This window comes from Rutilus rutilus (assembly GCF_951802725.1).
Source record: "Rutilus rutilus genome assembly, chromosome: 22".
In the NCBI taxonomy this organism is placed as follows: Eukaryota; Metazoa; Chordata; class Actinopteri; order Cypriniformes; family Leuciscidae; genus Rutilus; species Rutilus rutilus.
Genome location: NC_140227.1, coordinates 20,511,897 through 20,531,786, shown reverse-complemented (window position 1 = coordinate 20,531,786; position 19,890 = coordinate 20,511,897). Strand labels below are relative to the sequence as shown.

Here is a 19,890-nt window from a genome sequence, read left to right as displayed (position 1 = left end):
CGTTGCCATTCGCGAATCATTGGCGCTATCATGACCATAATGGCTCCATCCACAGGAATGGAGGTTGAACAACTACACTGAACCGACTTTTTTTTTTTTTTACTTTGTCGCCACCTGATGCTCAGTACGAAGCATTAACGCGTTTGATTTGTGCTATTCCACACAGAAGTTGCACACAAATAAAGACAAGAAAGGTTCATGATAACAGAAGTAGGTAAGTATTTATAGGTGAGAACAAACCATTTTATTCCACAACTGAATTAACATCGGAAAGATCTGTTTTGAGTTTTAAAGAAAGCCACATTATACATCACAAAGTATATTTCACACAGTTTTTTCTTCAGCCTGCTACATCTCTTTTGTCTGACAACCTACATTAGGATTCTGTACAACACTTCTAATGCATCAAGCAACAGATCAGAGCAGATCTCAAGCTACTGAAAATCAGGGTAACCAGCCAACTTATTGCTGGGATAAATAAATAATATTTTATATTATTAGACACGTGTACCAAAACAGTGGGTTCCAAAAATAATTTTAGACCATTTTGTTTAGTCCAATTAATATTATTTGGTGTAAATAGCCCAGATTGATAATTTCATGTTAGAAATTCTCTAAAGGTGACTGGGGCAAGAAAAAAAAACCAAACAATAAATATGAACAAATACATTTGGGGAAGCTGAAGTTCCCCATCGTTTTGCATTTATGGGATGGAAACCCCTGAGGTACATCTATGCATCACGTTCTCTAGAGAAGAAAAAAAAAAAAATGTTATAGAAGGAAATCTTCAAAAATACAAAACAAAAAGCGGATAATCATATAGATTTTTGTTAACAGTCCTATCAAGAAGGCAGTAGCACCAAGGGAGCAGAGGGGAAGCGGGAATCAATAAGAGGATGATCTCTGGTGCATTCTTGGTGCTGTAACTTATGTGCAAAACGGGGAGCCTTTTGACTATCCTTTGAAAAAACATGATTTTGGTCCTCATTCTGTCAAATCGTTTATAGCGCAGCTGACGCAGATGTAGTCCTCATTCTCAGCCTGCTCAGCAGACACTCCCACACAAATCTGGTGGAACCACTGGTTACAGCTGCCATCACACTGGACCCAGTTTACCTATGAGGAAGACCCAAAAAAGCATTCAATTTTTATCCAGGCAAGAGTCACACAAAAATAGAACCCAAATATATTGGCAAGAATGATGCACTGGATTAAAAAACAAAACCAAGCACTTCAAACTATGCTAGAGCTAACCTCGTTTCCTTCTGGCTGTTGGCATCGCTTTGCCGAGCACACAGACCAATCCTCCTCAGAGTCGTCTGAATACGATGGGTCAGAAAGGGAGTTGGCAGGGGAGGTGGTTCGTTTCTCCTCTCTTCTCCTTTCTTTGTTCATTTTGGGCTTCTTTTTCTTGGGCTTTTTTATCTTGTCTCTGTGCTGACCTTCCACGTTCTCCTTCTCTAGACGCCGTTTGCTGTTCTTCTCAACCTTCTCGGATTCCTTCTTGATCTCTGGAACCACATCCTAGATGGAAACAATTCAAATCAAAATCAGTCAAAAGATCAGTTCTGAAACCTAGTGAGCTTTCTCGCAATACAGAATTCCAACAATTATGGAAGTAACCTCGTAAGTGACTGATTTGCTAACAGCAAAACACTAAGCATATAAACATAGGACAAATGTTAATAAAAGCATTTTGGAATTACATTAAACTTTTTAGAAATACTTTTCAGTACTGAAGGACATTCAAGTTTATTTATCATTTAATTTGCATTTTTGGACTATTCACACTGAACCCATTGCCGATGAAAAGCTAATTAAATAAATGATAAAAAAATATAAGTAATTAAATAGTTCTGAAATAAGTTTAACATAAGTCAGTTATGACAGACTATTATGACAAAACTTCAACTTTTGTAACCATGTCAATTTCAAATGTTTATCTTAATTATGGCTTGATATCTGCTAAAGGTCATAATTATGGCAAAAAGTCCAAATTGGGGCATACAAAGTCAGTTGTGACAACTTTCGTTTACCTGCATGTCATATGACCATTAACCAACATCAGAGAACCATAAGCATGTAAATGTGTTGTTCATTGAAATATTAACTTCAAGTAAATACTTAAAGTCAAAGGGGTTGGGTTTACATCATAGGAATTTACAATGCTATTGAAGGATTAGTAAGCAAGTTGAGAGTTCTCCCACCTGTGCTTTGCTGTGCGGGGGGCTCCTGTGAGGTGGACTTCTGTCTTGAGCAATGTGATACTGGTGATCATGTTCGCTGCTCTGCATGGAGTGCTGGGATGGTGAAAACCTGTTAAGCAGGCTGCTATAAAGCTGTTGAAGCTCCGGTAACGTCACCTGCAGGAGAAGACCTTCTACCAACAGCTCCTCCAACTCAGCACTGAGTTCTGCAACGCATGACAGAATCCCAAATGTTTACATCAAGACATTTACAACCACTCTGTAACTGTGCATTAAAAAACTTCAGGTGTGGTTGACTCACCATTGAGAGGAATGCAGGGCTGCAACATGTAGAAAGAACTGTTGCTCCCTTCCATTGCCTGAGATGATGCAATCCCAGAAATATGTCTTGCCTGCATCATATAAATAGAATTAATCAAATATAAAGTCAACTGAAAATATGCTTTTATGTTACAAACTAATTATATTCAAACATATTATGCTCACTTTGCCATTCAGATGCTGTGTAGGAAGAGAAACCTGCTGCACTTTGTGCTGCCAGCGCACCGTTCTCTCAATCACATATCGCAGGGCATCGCCCTCCGGAAGCCGAATCCGAATCCGCTGTAAGGAAGCGAGCAGTGGAAGCACCTTATCCAGAGGGGGCTTCTCAGAGCGCTTGCAGAGCGGGCATAACCACGGTAGGCCTGTCTGGATGTCCTTAAACCCCGGCACACAGCCGCTGTGGTAGGCGTCTCGACAAAGTTCACACTGGAGCATGGGGCCTGCGGGGACGGTGTGACACAAGCACACTGTGGGGGCCAAACAGCTGGGCGAAGACTGACACTTTGACTCATTTGAGATCCTCAACATAGACATGCTATCCAACTCTTTCTGATGTACGTCACTGAGAGTGGCCATCTGTTTGGAGAAGAATATGCAAGTCTGAGCAGATACCCAAATGTCCATCATCACACATGTGAACAGTCAGGACTCAACAATAAGGATGGCTCTTTCTATGTTTCTGCAGTTTTTTTTTTTTAGAATCAAAATTAAGACCACATGCCCATACAGAACAAACCCATACAATCTCAGATTTAAAAAAAAATGAATTAAACAGGCTGGAGCACACATTCAACTACAAAACCAAATACAAATTGGTTTACGTACTAATATACCAATACATACAAATTAGAGGTTGATCAATATTGGATTTTGCTGATATGATAATAATGTGTTTAAAGAAAGGCAATAAAAAGATTGTGCCGATACTAGTCAAATCTAAATACACCGGGACTCTTATTTTGAAATGTATATGCTTTACTGCTTCCAGCTGCTCTTTCAAACAGATGAGGGAGATAAAATATGCAACCATCTACAGCATCTTACAATATAAAAACCATTAAGTAAATTAACAGGTCATTAAAAATGAAAAATACTCTAAAATCACGTGCCACATGTGCAAAAGTGCTGCGTTTTCACTTTGAATGTGCAGCTAAATTAAAGAAGTCTTTTAAGGACATGCAGAAATCCTGAATTTTAATTTTATTTTGGAGTGCAATATATCAGGGTCAGCAAGACTAACTAAAACCTACTTGTTTTGCATTCAGCCTAAAACCAAAAGGTGACCTACTGCTGAAGCTGTATCTTTGCTCGTAGAAAGCGCTTTTTCCACATCAAAAAGGGAGTCCAGTTTTACTTCAACTTTCTTGCAGGGTAATGAGACATCCTTGGCTTTTTTAGATTTTGACTTCTGCATTCCAGTCTCACACCTAGGACACAAAACCTTAAAGACACAAACATACAAATTAATAACAAAACCACTTATTTGACTTAAATCATATAGTTATTCATATCCAAAATAAGTAAGGTTGCAAATAAGTAATCTACCTCAAGAAGAGAATAGGATGAGTTCCTCAACAGGAACGTTTTAGCTGCACTCTCCTTCCAGGTCTGTACCTCAGATACTAAGCTTTCCAGTCGAGTGAGTGGTTCCAACATAACCGGAATACCTCTGGCTCTCGACACTAGTTCAGATAGGGTAGCAAGACCAGGAATACGGCCTCCAGCCTGTAACAATAAATGTTTAAATGGATGGAGCACTACTTACACAAGTTTCTATGTATCCAATCGTTGGGTTACAAATAATAGAGCAGTACAGAAGCATGTGAAACACACCTGAAGAGAATCTGCTTCCATTATCCACTCTCTGGCCCTGCTTACACAGTCTTTGAGCTGAAGACAGCTGGGAAGGTATGCTGGGATGCTGTCCACTTCCCGTATAGCTGCCTCAAGAGTCTCAATACTATGACGAGGCCTGAAAAAGAGCAAAAAACAAGTGAGTCTACATTATTTTACAGGATCAAAAGGTTTCATTCAGCAACAACGTATTCAATTGATAGTATTGACTGTTAATTGGACAGTAAAGGTTTTTACATTTGTAACAAAAGATTTACAATTCAAATGAATGCTGTTCTTTTGAACTTTCTATTTCACAAAAATATTGTTATCAATGTGGAAAACAGCTGCTTAATAAGCAAATAGCAAATTAGCATATTAGAGAATGATTTCTGATGGATCAAGTGACACTCAAGACTGGAGTAACTGCTGGAAATTCAGCTTTCCCATTACAGGAATGAATAAGATTTTAAAATGTATTAAAATATTTTAAACTGCATGTTTTTACTGTATTTTGATTCAAAAACATTCAAACAAAATCTCCAAACTGTTGTGTCTGGACAATGTAGGTGTCACATTAGACAATGTCACAATAGATTGATCCAAGTTTATCAGTCAGTAAACAGCTTTAAGTCAAAATGTCTACCCTGCACATTTTTATTCCCAATCAGAACTACCTCAACCAGATGTTTTTTTTTTTTTTACAACATGCATGTTGGGAGTGCAGGACTTATATTAGCCATAAGCCATTGAAAGGAATAGGCAAACAAAATTTGCAAGCAAAATTGACAACAACTTGCAAATTATTTTGTTGCACAATGAATTTGGTCATGCACAATGCCAAACTTAAACCACCAGGAGTTGCTTTCGCTTCTCAGATCTAGCTGATAAAAGTGGTGAAAAGCTAAAAGGGAAGTTGATCAAAAAAATTCTATCATCATTTACTCACCCTCGTGTTGTCTTGGTTCCAAACCCATAAGACTTTCATTTATATTCAAAACACAAAAGGAATGTATTTTTTAAAACCTGAAAGATTTCAGTCCTTCGCTAAAAGTCCATTCTACCAAATTTTTGATAGCAAATCACTTTATATGATGAACAGATTTAATTTAGGCCTTTATTCATATATAAAGAATAAAAGCCTAAAGTAAATATTTTCTTCATATAGCCTAAAGCAATCATCTCTCTTCAGAAGACTTGGATTAAACCACTGCATTCATATGGTTTTCTTTTACAATCTCTTTATGAACTTTTTAAAACATCGACGTTTTGATGCAATGGCCTTTCAATGGAGGGACAGAAATCTCTCAAAGTCTCACGTATTTGGAATGACATGAGGGTGATTAAATAATGACAGTTAAATTAATAAACAATTTTGGGTGAACTATCCCTTTAAATTAATGTAACATTTCACTTAAATGCAAACTAAGTTCACCTAGCAGTGAGCATGTTATGGGCCTTCTCTTCCCAGTGTTCACAGACAGTGAGCAGCTCCTGCAGACGGGCCATGGTTCTTTCCACACAGGAGTGCGGTGCCAGGCCTACTCCTTGATCTATGAGCCTCCTCATGCAGTCTAGACTGAGGTCGGCCGGCTGATCGCTGGCTTCTTGAACAGCCTCCACCCAGCGTGCTTGCTCCAGCCTCTGCCTCAACGCCGCCAGCTGAGGCAACTCCACATCCAAGCCTGCACCTTCATCTAGGAGGCCTTGGAGGGCAGAGGAACCAGCCATGTCCTCTGCAAGGAGATCCAAGCTCTGCTGCTGGAACTGTTCAACACGGTTCAAAAGAGCCTGAGATAGAGGTTTGAGGGAAAAATGTAAGATCAGCACATCTGGGAACAAGGAAAATTACACTTAGGATGTTGTGTGGTTGGTTACCTTTAAGAAAGGGGCCTGTCGGATGGTACAAGGCAGGTCATACAACTGATTGACAAACGTCTTCAGTTCCTCCACAGTGAGCTGGTTTTGAGACTTTCCCCCACCGGAGCGATACCTATTAACAAAAATATACACATTTGATACAGAACTGCATCAGTTTAAAACTACTTAAAATGCAAGAACTTCAAATAGTTTTACATATCAGAGGAAGCAATAAACATACCTTGTCTGTCTCTTGCCATTGAGGAGTTGTTGGGCCATTGAGGTACACCTATCTGCATTCTGGATGACTTGACGCAGGTGACATAGCAGGTCAGTCTCGGGGTACATCTTCTTCTCTGCTTCTACTATCAAGGAACGAAGCTCCTCCAAATCTAATAATAAAAAATAAAAAAATAAATTATTTTAGACACTAAAAAAAACAAGAGCATTTAAATCCCCAGAATCCCAGCATAGCAGAATTGCAAAGTTTATACGAGGCAATTAGAGAATACCTAACTGTCACTAAACAAACACAATGACAGTAGCTGACATGCTTGAAATGTATCACAACAACAGTTTTGGTGGAGAAAAATTAGCAAAAATAACTGCCACAGCTCACTTAAGTCACCAAGCCAGCAAACACTTTTGGAATAAATGTATACATTTACAAACAATTTGAGATATATATTTTTTATTTTATTCATACATGTTTAGAGATGGAAAATGCTCTGAAATTCTGAACGTACATAAATGAGACAATTTCTCTCAATGTAACAAAAAAGAAACGCTTGGCTTCAGGGGTCAAACTTTTTCTAATGTTCTCACACAATGGAGCCTATTCAATAAATGATTAAATAAAAAAAGTTATATATTATAATGATATTACAAAATTATATATACACATTTAAGTGTAATTAATGGTTAAAATTAATACATAAATATTCATATCAAAGCATTTAAAATATTATTAAGTTATGTGGTTATGTAAATGTTCAAATAGTGAAATTTATCAACTGTTTTTCAAATACACTCGTGCACTAAATTGTGTGGTGAATTTGATGCAAATTTATTTAAAGCTAATTGCTTCCTAAAGTTTGTTAAAGGGTGAGAAAACATTAACAAAAAAAACATTATGAATAATAAATGCTTGGGTTTCTAAGGTTTAAAGAAACACATTGGAAAAAATAACTTACCACTTTTATTGTCTTGATCTGCTTTCAAAATCTTGTTAACTTTAGATGCCCAGTCTTCATAGGACTCTGCGCGAGCCGTCAAAACCTGGAACAACGGCTTCAGCTCTGCAAGTGTGTATTTATAGCTGAGCAAGTAAAAGACAAAAAGGTTAATATGTAGAATTAAAGCAAGAATTTTTTGCATATGAATCATCGTTCTGAGTTTTAAACCCATGACATGTTTTAATGTCCTATGCTTTTGCAAACACATACTTAAGAGTGTAGCTTCTAGCAGGACAAGGGCAGAGGTCCTGGATATGGTGGAGACAGACCAGCTGGTCGGGGCTACAGGGACAGGTGATGGCAGACAGGTAACAGGTGGTCCGGCACTTAGCACACTGCCTTTCCTCGTCTGGTAGTACATCATAGTCAACCTGCTGGGAGTGCCACACGCCCTACAGAAAAGCAAATACACAATGGGATCAATTAGTAATAGATAGACCAACCATGAATGCAAACAAAGAGCAAAGGCAGAGCTACAGGTTTAAATTATATATATATATATATATATATATATATATATATATATAAATAAAATGTAAACCTGTAGCTTTTGAAGTGGATCAAAAAATATAATCACACACACACATATACAGTAGTCAACATTTGGATCAATGAAACAAGTGGATCAAAATCTTTCAAATTTATACATGAATTTTGAACAATACCTGCTCTTGTCTTATGACAACTTTTTTTGATCCACTTCAAATGTTTACACACGCACACACACAGTAAATAAATTTGTTGATTTTAATCGATTCTCATTTTTATGAACCAATATCGATTCTTAAATCCAAAGAATCGTTCTTTCGGTCTATGCTGTTTTCGGTTGATGAATGAAAAAAAGCTTTGTAGTGCGCCTTCCATCCCAAAAAAACAAAAACTTTGTGCTTTGTTACTTTTGATATGAAAAAGCGAAGGGCATGTGAACAGATCACCTCTTCCTATTTACTACTAGTCACAGCATGAAATAAACATGAATTGGAGTCGAAACATAATTACGAAGTGTTATAACTTCATCATTATAGAAGTTTTTTATTTTTTTTTTTTTTTTTATATTCAGTATTATAGTAATTTAGACCCTTCTGACTCCCTGTATAGTTTACAGCATTAGTTGTACTATTATCTCAGCATAAAGAGAATCACTTGCTTCATTCTTAAATAAATCAGCCTTTTGAACAAATCAGCTGAATGACTCAATGACTCAATGACTCACTCATTAGGACAGTTACCTGCCACCACCTACTACCGGTTCAGTTTAATATTTGTAAGTATCATTGCATTTTTACAATATTTCATATTTGTATATAAAAAAATATATATATAAAAAATAAAACATTAGTCTCATAACACTATTTATTATTTTTCAGTGTAAATGCATTAATGCCATCTCTGTGTCTGTGTAAATACATGCTAAATAATGTGTTTTCTCTGTAGTGGAAATATGGATTTTGTTGATACAGAGTTCATTTTTATTGGAAACAGCCTTATATTGTCTTATTTTTCTGAATGAATTTATGCAAGCACGCGCACACACACACTCTCAATTGGGTCATGAAGTGCAAGTTAAAGCAGTTTAAATGGGCTCACTGCCTTTAAAATAGCCACCCACCCGCTTATAGGCTTTCTCACGGAGCATCTTCTCTTCCAGAATCATAGCGCACATGTCCTTCTGGACAGCAGTGGCCAGTTCCAACTCTAGACTGTCTGCCTTGGCGGCAATGTTACAGGTCATTTCATCGTGGGAGAATACACAGTATCTGTTGAGAGATCGATAGTGCTCAACACACTTTCGACCAAGATGCATCTGAAACACAAGACCGTATTTTAGATCACTTGTATGGAATTATGCTTATCCAACATTAAAATCATAATGTATCTGAAGTAGCAGCATTCGAAGAAAGGTGTTGAGTTTAAGGGGCCGTTTACACAACACTGTTTTCAACTAAAAACTTTATGCATTTTAGACGTTCATTTACACAACAACTTTTTGGTGGGCTGAAAACGCAAACTTTTGAAACAGGTTTCAAAGTGAAAGTAAAAAAAAAAACCGATACTGTTATTGTCTCCATGTAAACTACAAAAAGGTGAATTTGTGAATATGCATGTGTATTACGTGTTCAGTCTATAGGTGCGTAGTTTTTCTTTACAAAGTGACATCGCCAATTACTGGCCTGGCAGCAGAATACATTGTTTTTAGTCATTTTCACAGATCCGTGTGAACGGGGAACGTTTTGACAATGTTGTTGTCTGTACGCGAAAAACGCAAAGGACAAATGTGTCCGTTTTTAGTACATCGTTGTTGTGTAAACGTACGATGTTCTGCGTGCCATTAGATCATTAACATGCATTTACAAAATAGATAGGGTTCATTTTTATTTTATGCCAACGTTAAGCGCCTTTTACCCAGTCTGCCGTGCAGAAGTTGACTGCTTCTGCAAAGTTGAAGCCCTGGTTGAATCCACTGTGATAGGCCCTCGGGAAGGTAATGACAAACTCGCCGGCACACTGGTTTGTACGGTAAATCTACAGAGGACAAAATCGTATGTTATTAACGGTCTCGGTTTAGTCCAGAACTCTCCATCTATGATTGTATATGCGGCCACTCACTGGTACTCCATGATCCATGAGCACATTTGGGTTCATGATGGTGACCAGCTGGTGGAGCAGGTCTGGCTGAGACTCAAAGAGCTCAGGGGCCAGGCTCTTCATCACATTCTCCAACTGCTCTGCGGCATAGCCAGGAGCGCCATACCACGTCTTTGGCTCTCCCCTGCAGATCAAAACAACAAAAGAGCATGGTTTGTTTTATACTAGTAGGTGTTAATATAAAGCATAAAAAAGCACGTACAAGGTGGCACAGCAACTTGCTGAAGAGCATGTGTGCTTAATCTACCATGTAAAATGGGTTTCTTTCAATGTGAAAAGTGCGAGTGGATTACCAGTGCAGATAGTTGATGGAATAGCTCCAGTGGTCCTCAATGTGCCAGCAGAAGGAGGAGAAGCACATGCCCACATAAAGCCATGGGAGCTTCATCCCACAGATGTCCGCTGTGACATGAGTCAGCACAGATGCATCCAACACTGGCATGTTGTTGAGGTTCCAGCCACTGCTCAGATAATCCTGAACAAAAAGATGATTTAATGAAACATGCATTTGTGATCTGAAGATTTTGATCTGTACTTTCAGCATACAGACTGCAAGAACTTGGCATTTCAGGTTATTTTTGTACCTCCTCCTCTGGCGAGAGCTTAAATGTGCCGTTCTTAACAGGAAAGCCACTTCCGAAATCCTTTGAAGCAATATCAGCCCCATACTCAACAGTGACATCCTCCTCTATGGTGCTAACCAGCCGCCAAAACTCCTTCTCCACCAGCTCTGTGGGAACCATCTGTCAAACGATAAGGGCAATCACTTCATATTCCAATAGCACATGGTATGCAATCATATTTGTTTCTCAAGTGTCATTTAACAGACATACGTGAACAGGCATGTTAAAGTAGTCAGACTTGAAAGAGTCAGCCATATCACCAAAGGTGCGGAGGGTGTAGTCTCTGGAGGCCTGCTCAAAGCCAAACGCCACCTGTGGCTTACCACACTCCTATAGTGAGAACAGAGAAGCCAATGATTACAAGCATTATAACTGCATAGCCTAAATGCAATCGACTATTAAACAATTCCGTACAATTAAGCAAAAAAATCACATGTACTAACAAACAGCAGGCAATGGGTGCAGAAAGCGCAGCTGTAATTTAGTTATGAATATAGGTTCTAAGAATATGACTGCATTTATGTTATCAAATGTTTCATCAATATCATATTAGGTCACAAAACAATTATGTGATAAAGACAAAGAAAATGGTCATGATGGCATCATTTTGCAGATGTACGGGAGTGGCTCACCTGAGCCAGGCACTTGGGGCACCTCCAGTCACCTTTAGGGACATCGTGGAGGGGTGGGATCAGACAGAAGGTGTGATAGCTGTCGTCACACCCATCACAAAGCAATAGTCTATCTTCATCACCTCCACCCCCACATACCAAGCATATGTACTGCTCCACCTGTGGGGGAAAAAACCCCAAACATTGCCATAAAGGAATGCAGTGCACAGTTTCTGTTGTGTGAATGATCCTCTGACCTCCTTCCTCACCTTTGATTTTTCCCCTTCAACTGGTTGCTCAATGGGTTCTTCTTTCACCTGCACTGGAATTTCTTTCACTAGAAGATATGTAAAGTAAGTAAGTTCAGAATTTCACGTTGCAGTAAGATTACAAGTTGGAAATACACTACCATTCAAAGGTTTGGGGTCTGTATGACTTTTTAAAAGAAATCTCTCATGCTCAAGGCTGAATTTATTTGATCAAAATACGATAAAATATGTAATATCATGAAATATTATTACTATTTAATATAGCCTAACTTAAAATTCCTGTGATTTTCAGCAGTCATTACTGCGGTCTTAACATAATCCTTCAGAAATCCTTCTAATATGCTGATTGGAGGTCAAGAAACATTTCTTATCATCAATGTGGAAAACATTGTTCTGCTTAATATTTTGTTTTTACAGGATGTTTTAATGAATACCAAGTTAAAAAGAACAGCATGTCCTGTCACTGACCCCAAACTTTTGAATGGTAGCATAGATGGATGCTAATACCAAGCCATGATGAACTTCAAAATAGGGCTGTCACGATTCCTCGATAAAATTCGAGCACTCGATTTAAAATAAAATCCTCGACTGCAATTTTCCTGTGCCGAGTAACCTGCAAAATACCAGAAGTGGCGCATTCCACGACGAGAATCCATGAACCGCATTATTAGACCGTTTTCTAAGGCTTCCCAATGTATTAAAACCATTCTATATTATGTATATTATGCATTTTAACATTGTTTTTCTATAAAACTATAATATGATTACTTGATTTTGATACTTCATTTGAAACTATTATTGCCTCATTGTTATTATTTATGTATTTTAAGTCATTTCAAAGGCTATTGTTTGCTTAGGTCTGTTTTTATTACCAAACCAAAATATCAGATTACTCAATTACCAAAATAATCATTAGTGACAGCCCTACTTCAAAATATGCAAAGTGATTTTTGAGTAGAAAACTAGAAATAAAATATATGGATCTGTACCTGGTTCTGATTTTGCCACACAAGAGCCCATTCGCCGCCTCAGGTTGGGTTTGTTGTCACACACCTCGCCCGGTTCTGATTTAAAACAGCGACCCTATGAAGAGAAGCAAAATGTCAGAGTTAAGGGCATTACTATCTAGTTTGAACAACTGGTCCAAGGTATGAATGCCCTTTACCTCTGTCCGTTTAGCTCTGCGGGCAATAGTGCAGGTTTCTATTGGTTGCACCGACTGACGCTGGGGCAGGTCGTGGGGTTTGTACTCCTTGTCTTTGGTGTCATTAGTCAGAGTTGGCTTCTGAGAGTTCTGTTGAAGAAAAAGATTTAACGTCAACGTCATGTCCGATGCACCACTTCAAGTGACAAGGCCACATATTCACAATAAAAAAAAAAAATGGAAACAACGCAAATGTACTTTATTTATGACACCACTATAAGTGTGCACATGTGGCTTCACTCTTATCTAATTAACCAGAGAGCCACATGACAGCAGGGTGGACATTATTAAAGCCAGTAACAGTGAGAGGCAAAACAGATCACCCCTAGGGTATTAACCATAGGGTAAAAGCAGCAGGCGAGTGGGCCTAGAGCTCAGGGCTCATCAAATTAATTCACACCACTTTATGGGTGGGGGGAGGGGACCGAGGGTACAGCACAGAAAAACATGCACATCAGAGAAAACTGTTAACCACTCATCACGCAGGAACACCAAAACACAGACGAACAGCCTGCCAGACACTACTTAAAAAGTAAAAACAAACTACAAATGACACCCTATAAAAACATACACAGGAACACAACCTCAAGTATATGTTTGCTGCACTTCATAGTTGTGTGTATAAATAAACTAGGGCACTTATCAACAATGCTTAATAAACTGGGACACCCTTTCTGTTCAGATAGTTGGGTTCCCTGCCAAAAAATTATCATGGACAATGGCTGTCATGTGTGCAACATAACAAAGAACATTAATCAGGAAAAGGGATGGAAACCGAATGATATAAGGCTGAAAAGAGGAAAGGGGAAGTTATACAAGCGCTTTAGTGACCTCACCATAAGATTAGCTCCTGTCTGGAACAAATAGTATGGGTAGAGAATCCTCTCATAGTGAGAGCGGAGGTGAGAGCCAACTGCTTTGCCGGGAGCAAAGCCCATCTTCAGTGCAATCTGGGTCCATCTCCGCTCTCTACAGACCACATCAAAGCCACCCTCTTCTTTGACCAGCTAGACGGAGAAAGAGGTCACCAAAGACATGTTTACATATATTTTCTTTTCAAAAATGCCACAGAGGAAGTATACATCAGCGTTTTCAACTCTAGTATCCCATATTACCTGCAAAGTGCAAACTGTAAAACTTAACCAACGTACTATGCTTTAAACCATGCGTATGAGCACTGGAGATAACAAAACCTCAGTCCTCCTACCTTGTAAAGAACATATAAATCCAGGGTTTTGCGCTCAACATGAGGAATTTTCAATGTGCATCCCTGCAGTTCCCAGAACTTTGCTATCTGGTCCAAGAAATTGAGCTTAACTCTGGTTTGGGCCTATGAAACAAAAAAAAAATACAACAAAAATGGTTTCAGAAAATCAAACATGAAGTCCTCGTTCTTTCAGTAGCATTTAGTATGCAAGGGAGAAAGCATCTTTTTTTTTGCACTAGTTTTATATTTAAAAGAACAATTTATATTAGAATTATTTAGGGTCAGTATGATATTTTCAAAGAAATAATATTTGTATTCAGAAAGGACACGTTCAATTCATTAAAACTGACAATAAAAACATTTATAATGTTACAAAAGATTTTCTACATCAAATAAATGCTGTTCTTATGAACATTGTATTCATTAAATAAAAAAATAATAAAAAAATTAACAAACCACAGAGCAATCAAAAGAGTTGGTGGCAACAATATGTGATCTTATTGTGATTTTACACCAGCGACCTTTCCTTTCTGTTAGTGACCTTTTTAGTTGACACCAAACCCTGAGCTTTTAATTGTGGCAGACCAAAAAGAGGTCATGTCTAGTTGCAGGTTTCGGTTTAATAAGGCCACATGAACATATCTGCAAATACAAAATTTTAATCTAACAGGAAATAAAAAAAGGTCTCACCTCCAACTCATTGAGCCTCTGAATGCGTGGTGTGAAATGCAGTCTGTCCACATCACAGGCAAATGGTGGCTGCCATCCCTGACATAAAGAAAAAAAAATTTGTTAAGCTTTTATGTATACCATTTGCCACACAAGTTAAAAACTCTGGTCTAATAGAAGAGCATTGTTTCAGTTTGTGGGTTTTTCATAATGCCATCTTTGTACTGAACAATAACACTTATAGATACAATATGAAAGTAGTATAGCATTTCATCTACACCAGGTTGATAAAAAAATTTATTATGGTTTAATACACAAATCAACATCAAGATGGTTTTCATTTCAAAAGGCCCTGATTCGTCTTCACCTTAAACCAATTTTGCTGTAGGCTACATCATAAGGTATGGTATGATGCATTGCATACGCAAAAAACATATATAAATATAATTGAAGTTGTGAAATGGTCCACAGGCAAGAATCTGAAACTATTAACATTTTATCAAATATATGTGCTAATACATCAGTTATAAAAGGATATTAGCAGTGTAACATACTAGGATGGATAGATTCAACGGAGGCCGTTTTAGGGTGTTAACAGTTGTGTACAACAAGGCAAAACACAATAAATGTACATAGCCAAGACAATAAACAACTTTATTGTTCTGTAAACGTTTAAAACGCGATCTAAACCGAATCCAGCTTCTCGCTTGCGTTGCTATTTACATCAAATTTCAGTTTCAATGGCCAAATGCAAATACACAACTCGCACAACATGGAGGACAACGGCAAAGAACAATTACGCCACCGACAACTTCAGCAGTATTTTATTTATTTTACAATTTTGTCTCAAGATAAAACTTAAACTATTTAATAAACGACAGTAATGTGTTAACAAACGAGCGTTTTTAAATTAAGTTATTTGGTAGCAAAAGTGGCCATTTTTAGACAAGACAGTTTCCGTAGCACTGAGAAAAAATAAATAAAAATAGTAGCTAATACATAAACATAATAAACAAAAAACATGACCAACAAACACTTTCACACCACCTTTCAACATTAGATAACCAAGTAAAAGATTATATTTGAAAGCAAATGCTTTGACGTTAATGTAAAAAAAAAAAATGAGGAAGTTGCATTTTTTTTATTCAACGTTGCACCAACAGTACAGGTTTTTCGCAAAAAAATGTTTCAAAATAAAATGTAATAAAGTTATATAATGCTTGTCCTAGGTTGCAAGTTCAACTATCGAGGATTGTTCTTGTTTGGGTGGATGCATTCTAACGAACATTGATTTTGGAAGACAATAACAATCACTACATTCTGTTCCTCAACATTTTTCCATCAACCAACCATTTATTAAAAGTATCTGCTCAAAAAACAGTTGTGATACTTATAAGCCATAGTATGATAAAACTCTCTTGAAAGGAAAGCAAGTGATGTTATTGTGGTCGCTGTAGGAGTAAACCACACGCGAGCATTCACGCATAGCTAGTAGCTGCGCGTACACGCGCACTCGCCGTTACGAACGTTCGCAATGGCTGGAGCCGCAATCCGCCATGTTGAAAAAGCCTGTCTTTAGAAAAAGTGTTTCGGGATCTGCAATCTACGAGTAAAAAAGACGACAGAGAGATAGCTTGCATTTGACAGTTCTGTTATATGTCGAAGAAACTTACCGGGGGCGGTCGGATCTTGCAGATGCCAGTGTTTTCTGCAATTGGACGTATTTTGTTGATGAACCCAAAAGGGTCGGCAAATTCCTCCCAACTGGGCTCAAAGACAGGGCACTCCGGTGGTGGAATAAACTCGTTGGGTCGTGAATGGGTCATTCTGGGGAACTTGATCCAAATGATGACATGTAGAAACTGCAGTAAACTGTTTGAAGTTGAAGTAAATGTTTTAATTAGTCTCGAAAAGATGCCATATTAAAGAATGATTACACCTGAACTCCGACAATTAACATCCTCATCCACTTTGGGAAACGTACACACAGACGGAGTGCTGACGTAACAGTGCTTAGTCGTCTTCCGCTTCAAAAGTAGAGACGCTTGATTTCCTTTCTTTGTCCGACATTCTCACCAATGCAGATTTTTTTTATAAATAAGTTTTTTAAATTGTAAAACGTACGCTTAAATTCTCCAAATTGCATTGGAAGGGGGAAAAGGTCATAATTCATTATCGCACCATTTACGTAACGATCCGATAGGCCTACTAACAAAGCTTTTGGTTTAGTAATGGTCAACAATTTTCAACATAATTTATTATTAACAAAAATATATACATTACTTCAATTAATTTAACTATAGCAAACAAAACATGCAATTATATTTCAAATCTAGCACACGTAACGTTAGCTGTCTATAACAGTCATCCAGGTTTTATTTTCAAAACGCGTTTGCGTTTTTTCTTAGCTTTATCTGCTCGCGAAGGCTTAAGTAAACATGTTAAGTAACATGGTACTCTCATGAAACCTGTGATCAAAACAAAGCTTTGTATACAAATATGAGGAACCCCTCGAAAACTTTTGTATATTTATGCGTTTAACCGTCTCCTCTGAAGTGCTTTCAAAAGGCAGAAGTAGGTTCCCATTGAATTAGAGAAGTGACTTGGTGACTCGCGCGGATTGATAAACCAAAGCTTCATTTTCACCGGAACTACTTCTTTAAATGGACTCTTTCAAGTTACCCACTCGGAAGTAACAGATGTTGTCCAGGGACGATGAATTTAGTTACTCCCCAGCCGATTACCATCTAAAATCACTATTAACCTTTGGCATGGGGTGACATCGCACATCAAAAACCGTTTGAATACATAATCCGTGAGCATTTGCACCGTCTCGTGACCCGATTTCGGAATGCATGATCCTTCAGCGGAAAATGAAATACTGTGCCAAGACAGAAAGTATCTCACCGTACTGGCGTTGCGATTGACTTTTGTCTTTACATATCTTTGTGCAGAGGGTCCATCAACATCCAACGTAGTATTCCATGCGAGCAATTTCTATGAACACGTACCGCACGTCAACTCGGAAGCTGTCGCCCCCTATGAAACGCAGGACAGCGATCCCCGGTTCCCTTATCCGCCTATCGCAGGAAACCGCAGTTATTCTACCGAGGCAGAATGACCGAGGTGTGGCAGTTGTAGCCTGACAATAACGACACTTTTGCTTAATTGTCTTAAAAACACAACATATCGGTGTTTACTGCTTTATTTCCCCCTAAATCACGAGTTTAAATCATAAATGTTCTTTACGTCTACAACAGACATATTTGCCCTGTATGTGTGTGTGACACACACACTAAAATATATATATGCACATACATTTATACACACACACAGATACATTAGATGCATAAAAAATAGTACACTTATATATATATATATATATATATATAAATAAATATATATATTTATACACACACACACACACACACACACACACACACACACAGATACATTAGATGCATAAAAAATAGTAACTCTCATAACAGCTTAGTTATATTTTATTTTTTCAGTATAATATTGCAATTCTCTTAAATGGTCAACCATGAATTTTGTTATTTGACAAGCACTGACCTCCTAAATCTCCTCATACACAAAAGTGACTTCATGTGTTCTGAAAAGTCATAGAGAGATAATAGAAAGGTCTTGTGTTAAGGAATGTTTAAAAGGACCGTCTCCATTCATCTATGATGTTAGACAGGTGTACATGATGTTACCATACAGTTTGGTGAGAATGAACATGTCACAATAATAATAAAAAAAAACTATACAAAAACCAATTACATTTTTCTGAACTCTGTGAAGAGAGCAAAAACCAGACCTATAGTAGTTTTTTTTTCCCCAAACAAGAAAGCCATCTGAGTTACATAATCAAATACAATAAGATTTTTCCAAACAGTGACTTCAATAAGTGCTCTATTCGTGGTTCACCCTGTCCAATGCCACATAGAAGCTCTTCTTGTCATCCAGGCAATGCCAACCAATGGGTCCAATCTCACAATCCGCACAAATAAGGTACTTCACTTTGCCTACATCTTTTGTGAAACCCACGTTCTCAAAAGTGTACATGTCATCAACCAGCCAGTGAGCTGTTAATGTGTCCCCATCCAATGTCCCGTCTGACTGACCAATGGAGGTTTTCTTTCTCATTGAAGGGAGAAATAGCTGGTAAATGGAAAGGGATGTTGCATGGAAAACATATGACATATCAGTCTTGAAATATCATAATCATTGTATATAATATAATAATATATATATTTTAAACTACAAGTCAGTTGTGCAAACAGACATATCATTACTATAATTTTGCAAATTACTTTAGTGTAAATTACAATGAATTATCGTAATGTAACATTATGAACCATACCTGTATTTAAAATGTTTTACACACTAGTTTTAAAACAAGTTACCTCCTTTTCTGCAAACACTGCCATGCCTGGGCAGAGCACTTTGGAAGAACATCTCTGGCACAACACTGATTTCACATTTTTACCATCGTCTGACACGAGAGAGGGATCTACAGATCCCTCGGGAGAGGAGGACCGTTTACTGTCATCCATGTTAGTAAGCAAACTAAAAACAAAACATACGATTAATCAGAATTTACCATATATTACCTGATTATGGTCAGTCTATCAATGCATCTAATATGGTATTGCTATAATTAGCTGTAACTGGCTCAATAAGAGACTAACAGGAATACTCGCCTCCAAGTCAGACGATAAGGAAAAACGACCCTGCATAAGTCAGACTTGTTATCCAAATATAGTCTTCGAAATGCTGAGTACAAATATGGCAACTTAAGTATAAACACAATAATAGACAGTAGTTGGAAAATACTAGCGGACTAGTGTCAGCTACTGCTAATACATGCGCAACCGCTAAAGCAGACCGGCTAAAAACAAGCCACGAATCCGTTCCGCTCGGCTCAGATTAAGCCGAGACTCCATTTTCAAACGCAGTTATGGTCTAACATGATGGGAACATCCTTTTAAGATCCAGATAATATATTTGATATATATTCCCCCGGTTTCACAGACAAGGCTTAAGCCTAGTCCCAGACTAAAATGCATGTTTGAGCTGTTTTAACTGAAAGCAACTTGCACTGACAGTCTTAAAATGTCATTGCTATTGTTTTGTCTGCACACTAGAATTGTTCTTTTTTTCCTAAACCGTGTTTATAAAAGCTACTTAAATGTCTGA

The 19,890-nt window shown here is 37.8% G+C and overlaps 2 protein-coding genes across 2 annotated transcripts; both read right to left on the bottom strand.

The window, feature by feature from the left end:
- Nucleotides 1–195: 195 nt before the first annotated feature.
- kdm5ba (lysine demethylase 5Ba) lies at nucleotides 196–17,751 on the bottom strand. The gene is made up of 28 exons (XM_084395696.1): nucleotides 17,596–17,751; nucleotides 16,362–16,560; nucleotides 14,710–14,787; nucleotides 14,020–14,142; nucleotides 13,649–13,819; nucleotides 12,774–12,902; nucleotides 12,598–12,691; nucleotides 11,609–11,676; nucleotides 11,361–11,519; nucleotides 10,939–11,058; nucleotides 10,690–10,848; nucleotides 10,399–10,580; nucleotides 10,067–10,229; nucleotides 9,863–9,982; nucleotides 9,069–9,263; nucleotides 7,670–7,851; nucleotides 7,418–7,542; nucleotides 6,466–6,616; nucleotides 6,243–6,357; nucleotides 5,800–6,155; nucleotides 4,365–4,503; nucleotides 4,077–4,256; nucleotides 3,820–3,972; nucleotides 2,694–3,107; nucleotides 2,509–2,599; nucleotides 2,208–2,413; nucleotides 1,255–1,524; nucleotides 196–1,116 (listed from the first exon to the last, which is right to left on the bottom strand). The coding sequence occupies exons 2-28, from the start codon at nucleotides 16,512–16,514 to the stop codon at nucleotides 985–987; spliced, it is 4,428 nt and encodes a 1,475-aa protein (XP_084251822.1). The 5' UTR covers nucleotides 16,515–16,560; nucleotides 17,596–17,751; the 3' UTR covers nucleotides 196–984.
- Nucleotides 17,752–18,170: 419 nt separating this feature from the next.
- Nucleotides 18,171–19,590, bottom strand: rabif (RAB interacting factor). The gene is made up of 3 exons (XM_084396261.1): nucleotides 19,395–19,590; nucleotides 19,098–19,260; nucleotides 18,171–18,852 (listed from the first exon to the last, which is right to left on the bottom strand). The coding sequence occupies exons 2-3, from the start codon at nucleotides 19,245–19,247 to the stop codon at nucleotides 18,604–18,606; spliced, it is 399 nt and encodes a 132-aa protein (XP_084252387.1). The 5' UTR covers nucleotides 19,248–19,260; nucleotides 19,395–19,590; the 3' UTR covers nucleotides 18,171–18,603.
- Nucleotides 19,591–19,890: the final 300 nt, after the last annotated feature.

Coding starts and splice junctions, on each gene's coding strand:
- kdm5ba (XM_084395696.1), bottom strand. CDS start 16,514: ATGACCCATTCACGACCCAACGAGTTTATTCCACCACCGGAGTGCCCT. Junction 4,504..5,799: donor CATAACATGCTCACTGCTAG/GTGAACTTAGTT, acceptor GCTCTTTTTCAG/GCCTCGTCATAGTATTGAGA. Junction 2,600..2,693: donor CACAGCATCTGAATGGCAAA/GTGAGCATAATA, acceptor TATATGATGCAG/GCAAGACATATTTCTGGGAT.
- rabif (XM_084396261.1), bottom strand. CDS start 19,247: ATGGATGACAGTAAACGGTCCTCCTCTCCCGAGGGATCTGTAGATCCC. Junction 18,853..19,097: donor CAGTGTTTGCAGAAAAGGAG/GTAACTTGTTTT, acceptor TCCATTTACCAG/CTATTTCTCCCTTCAATGAG.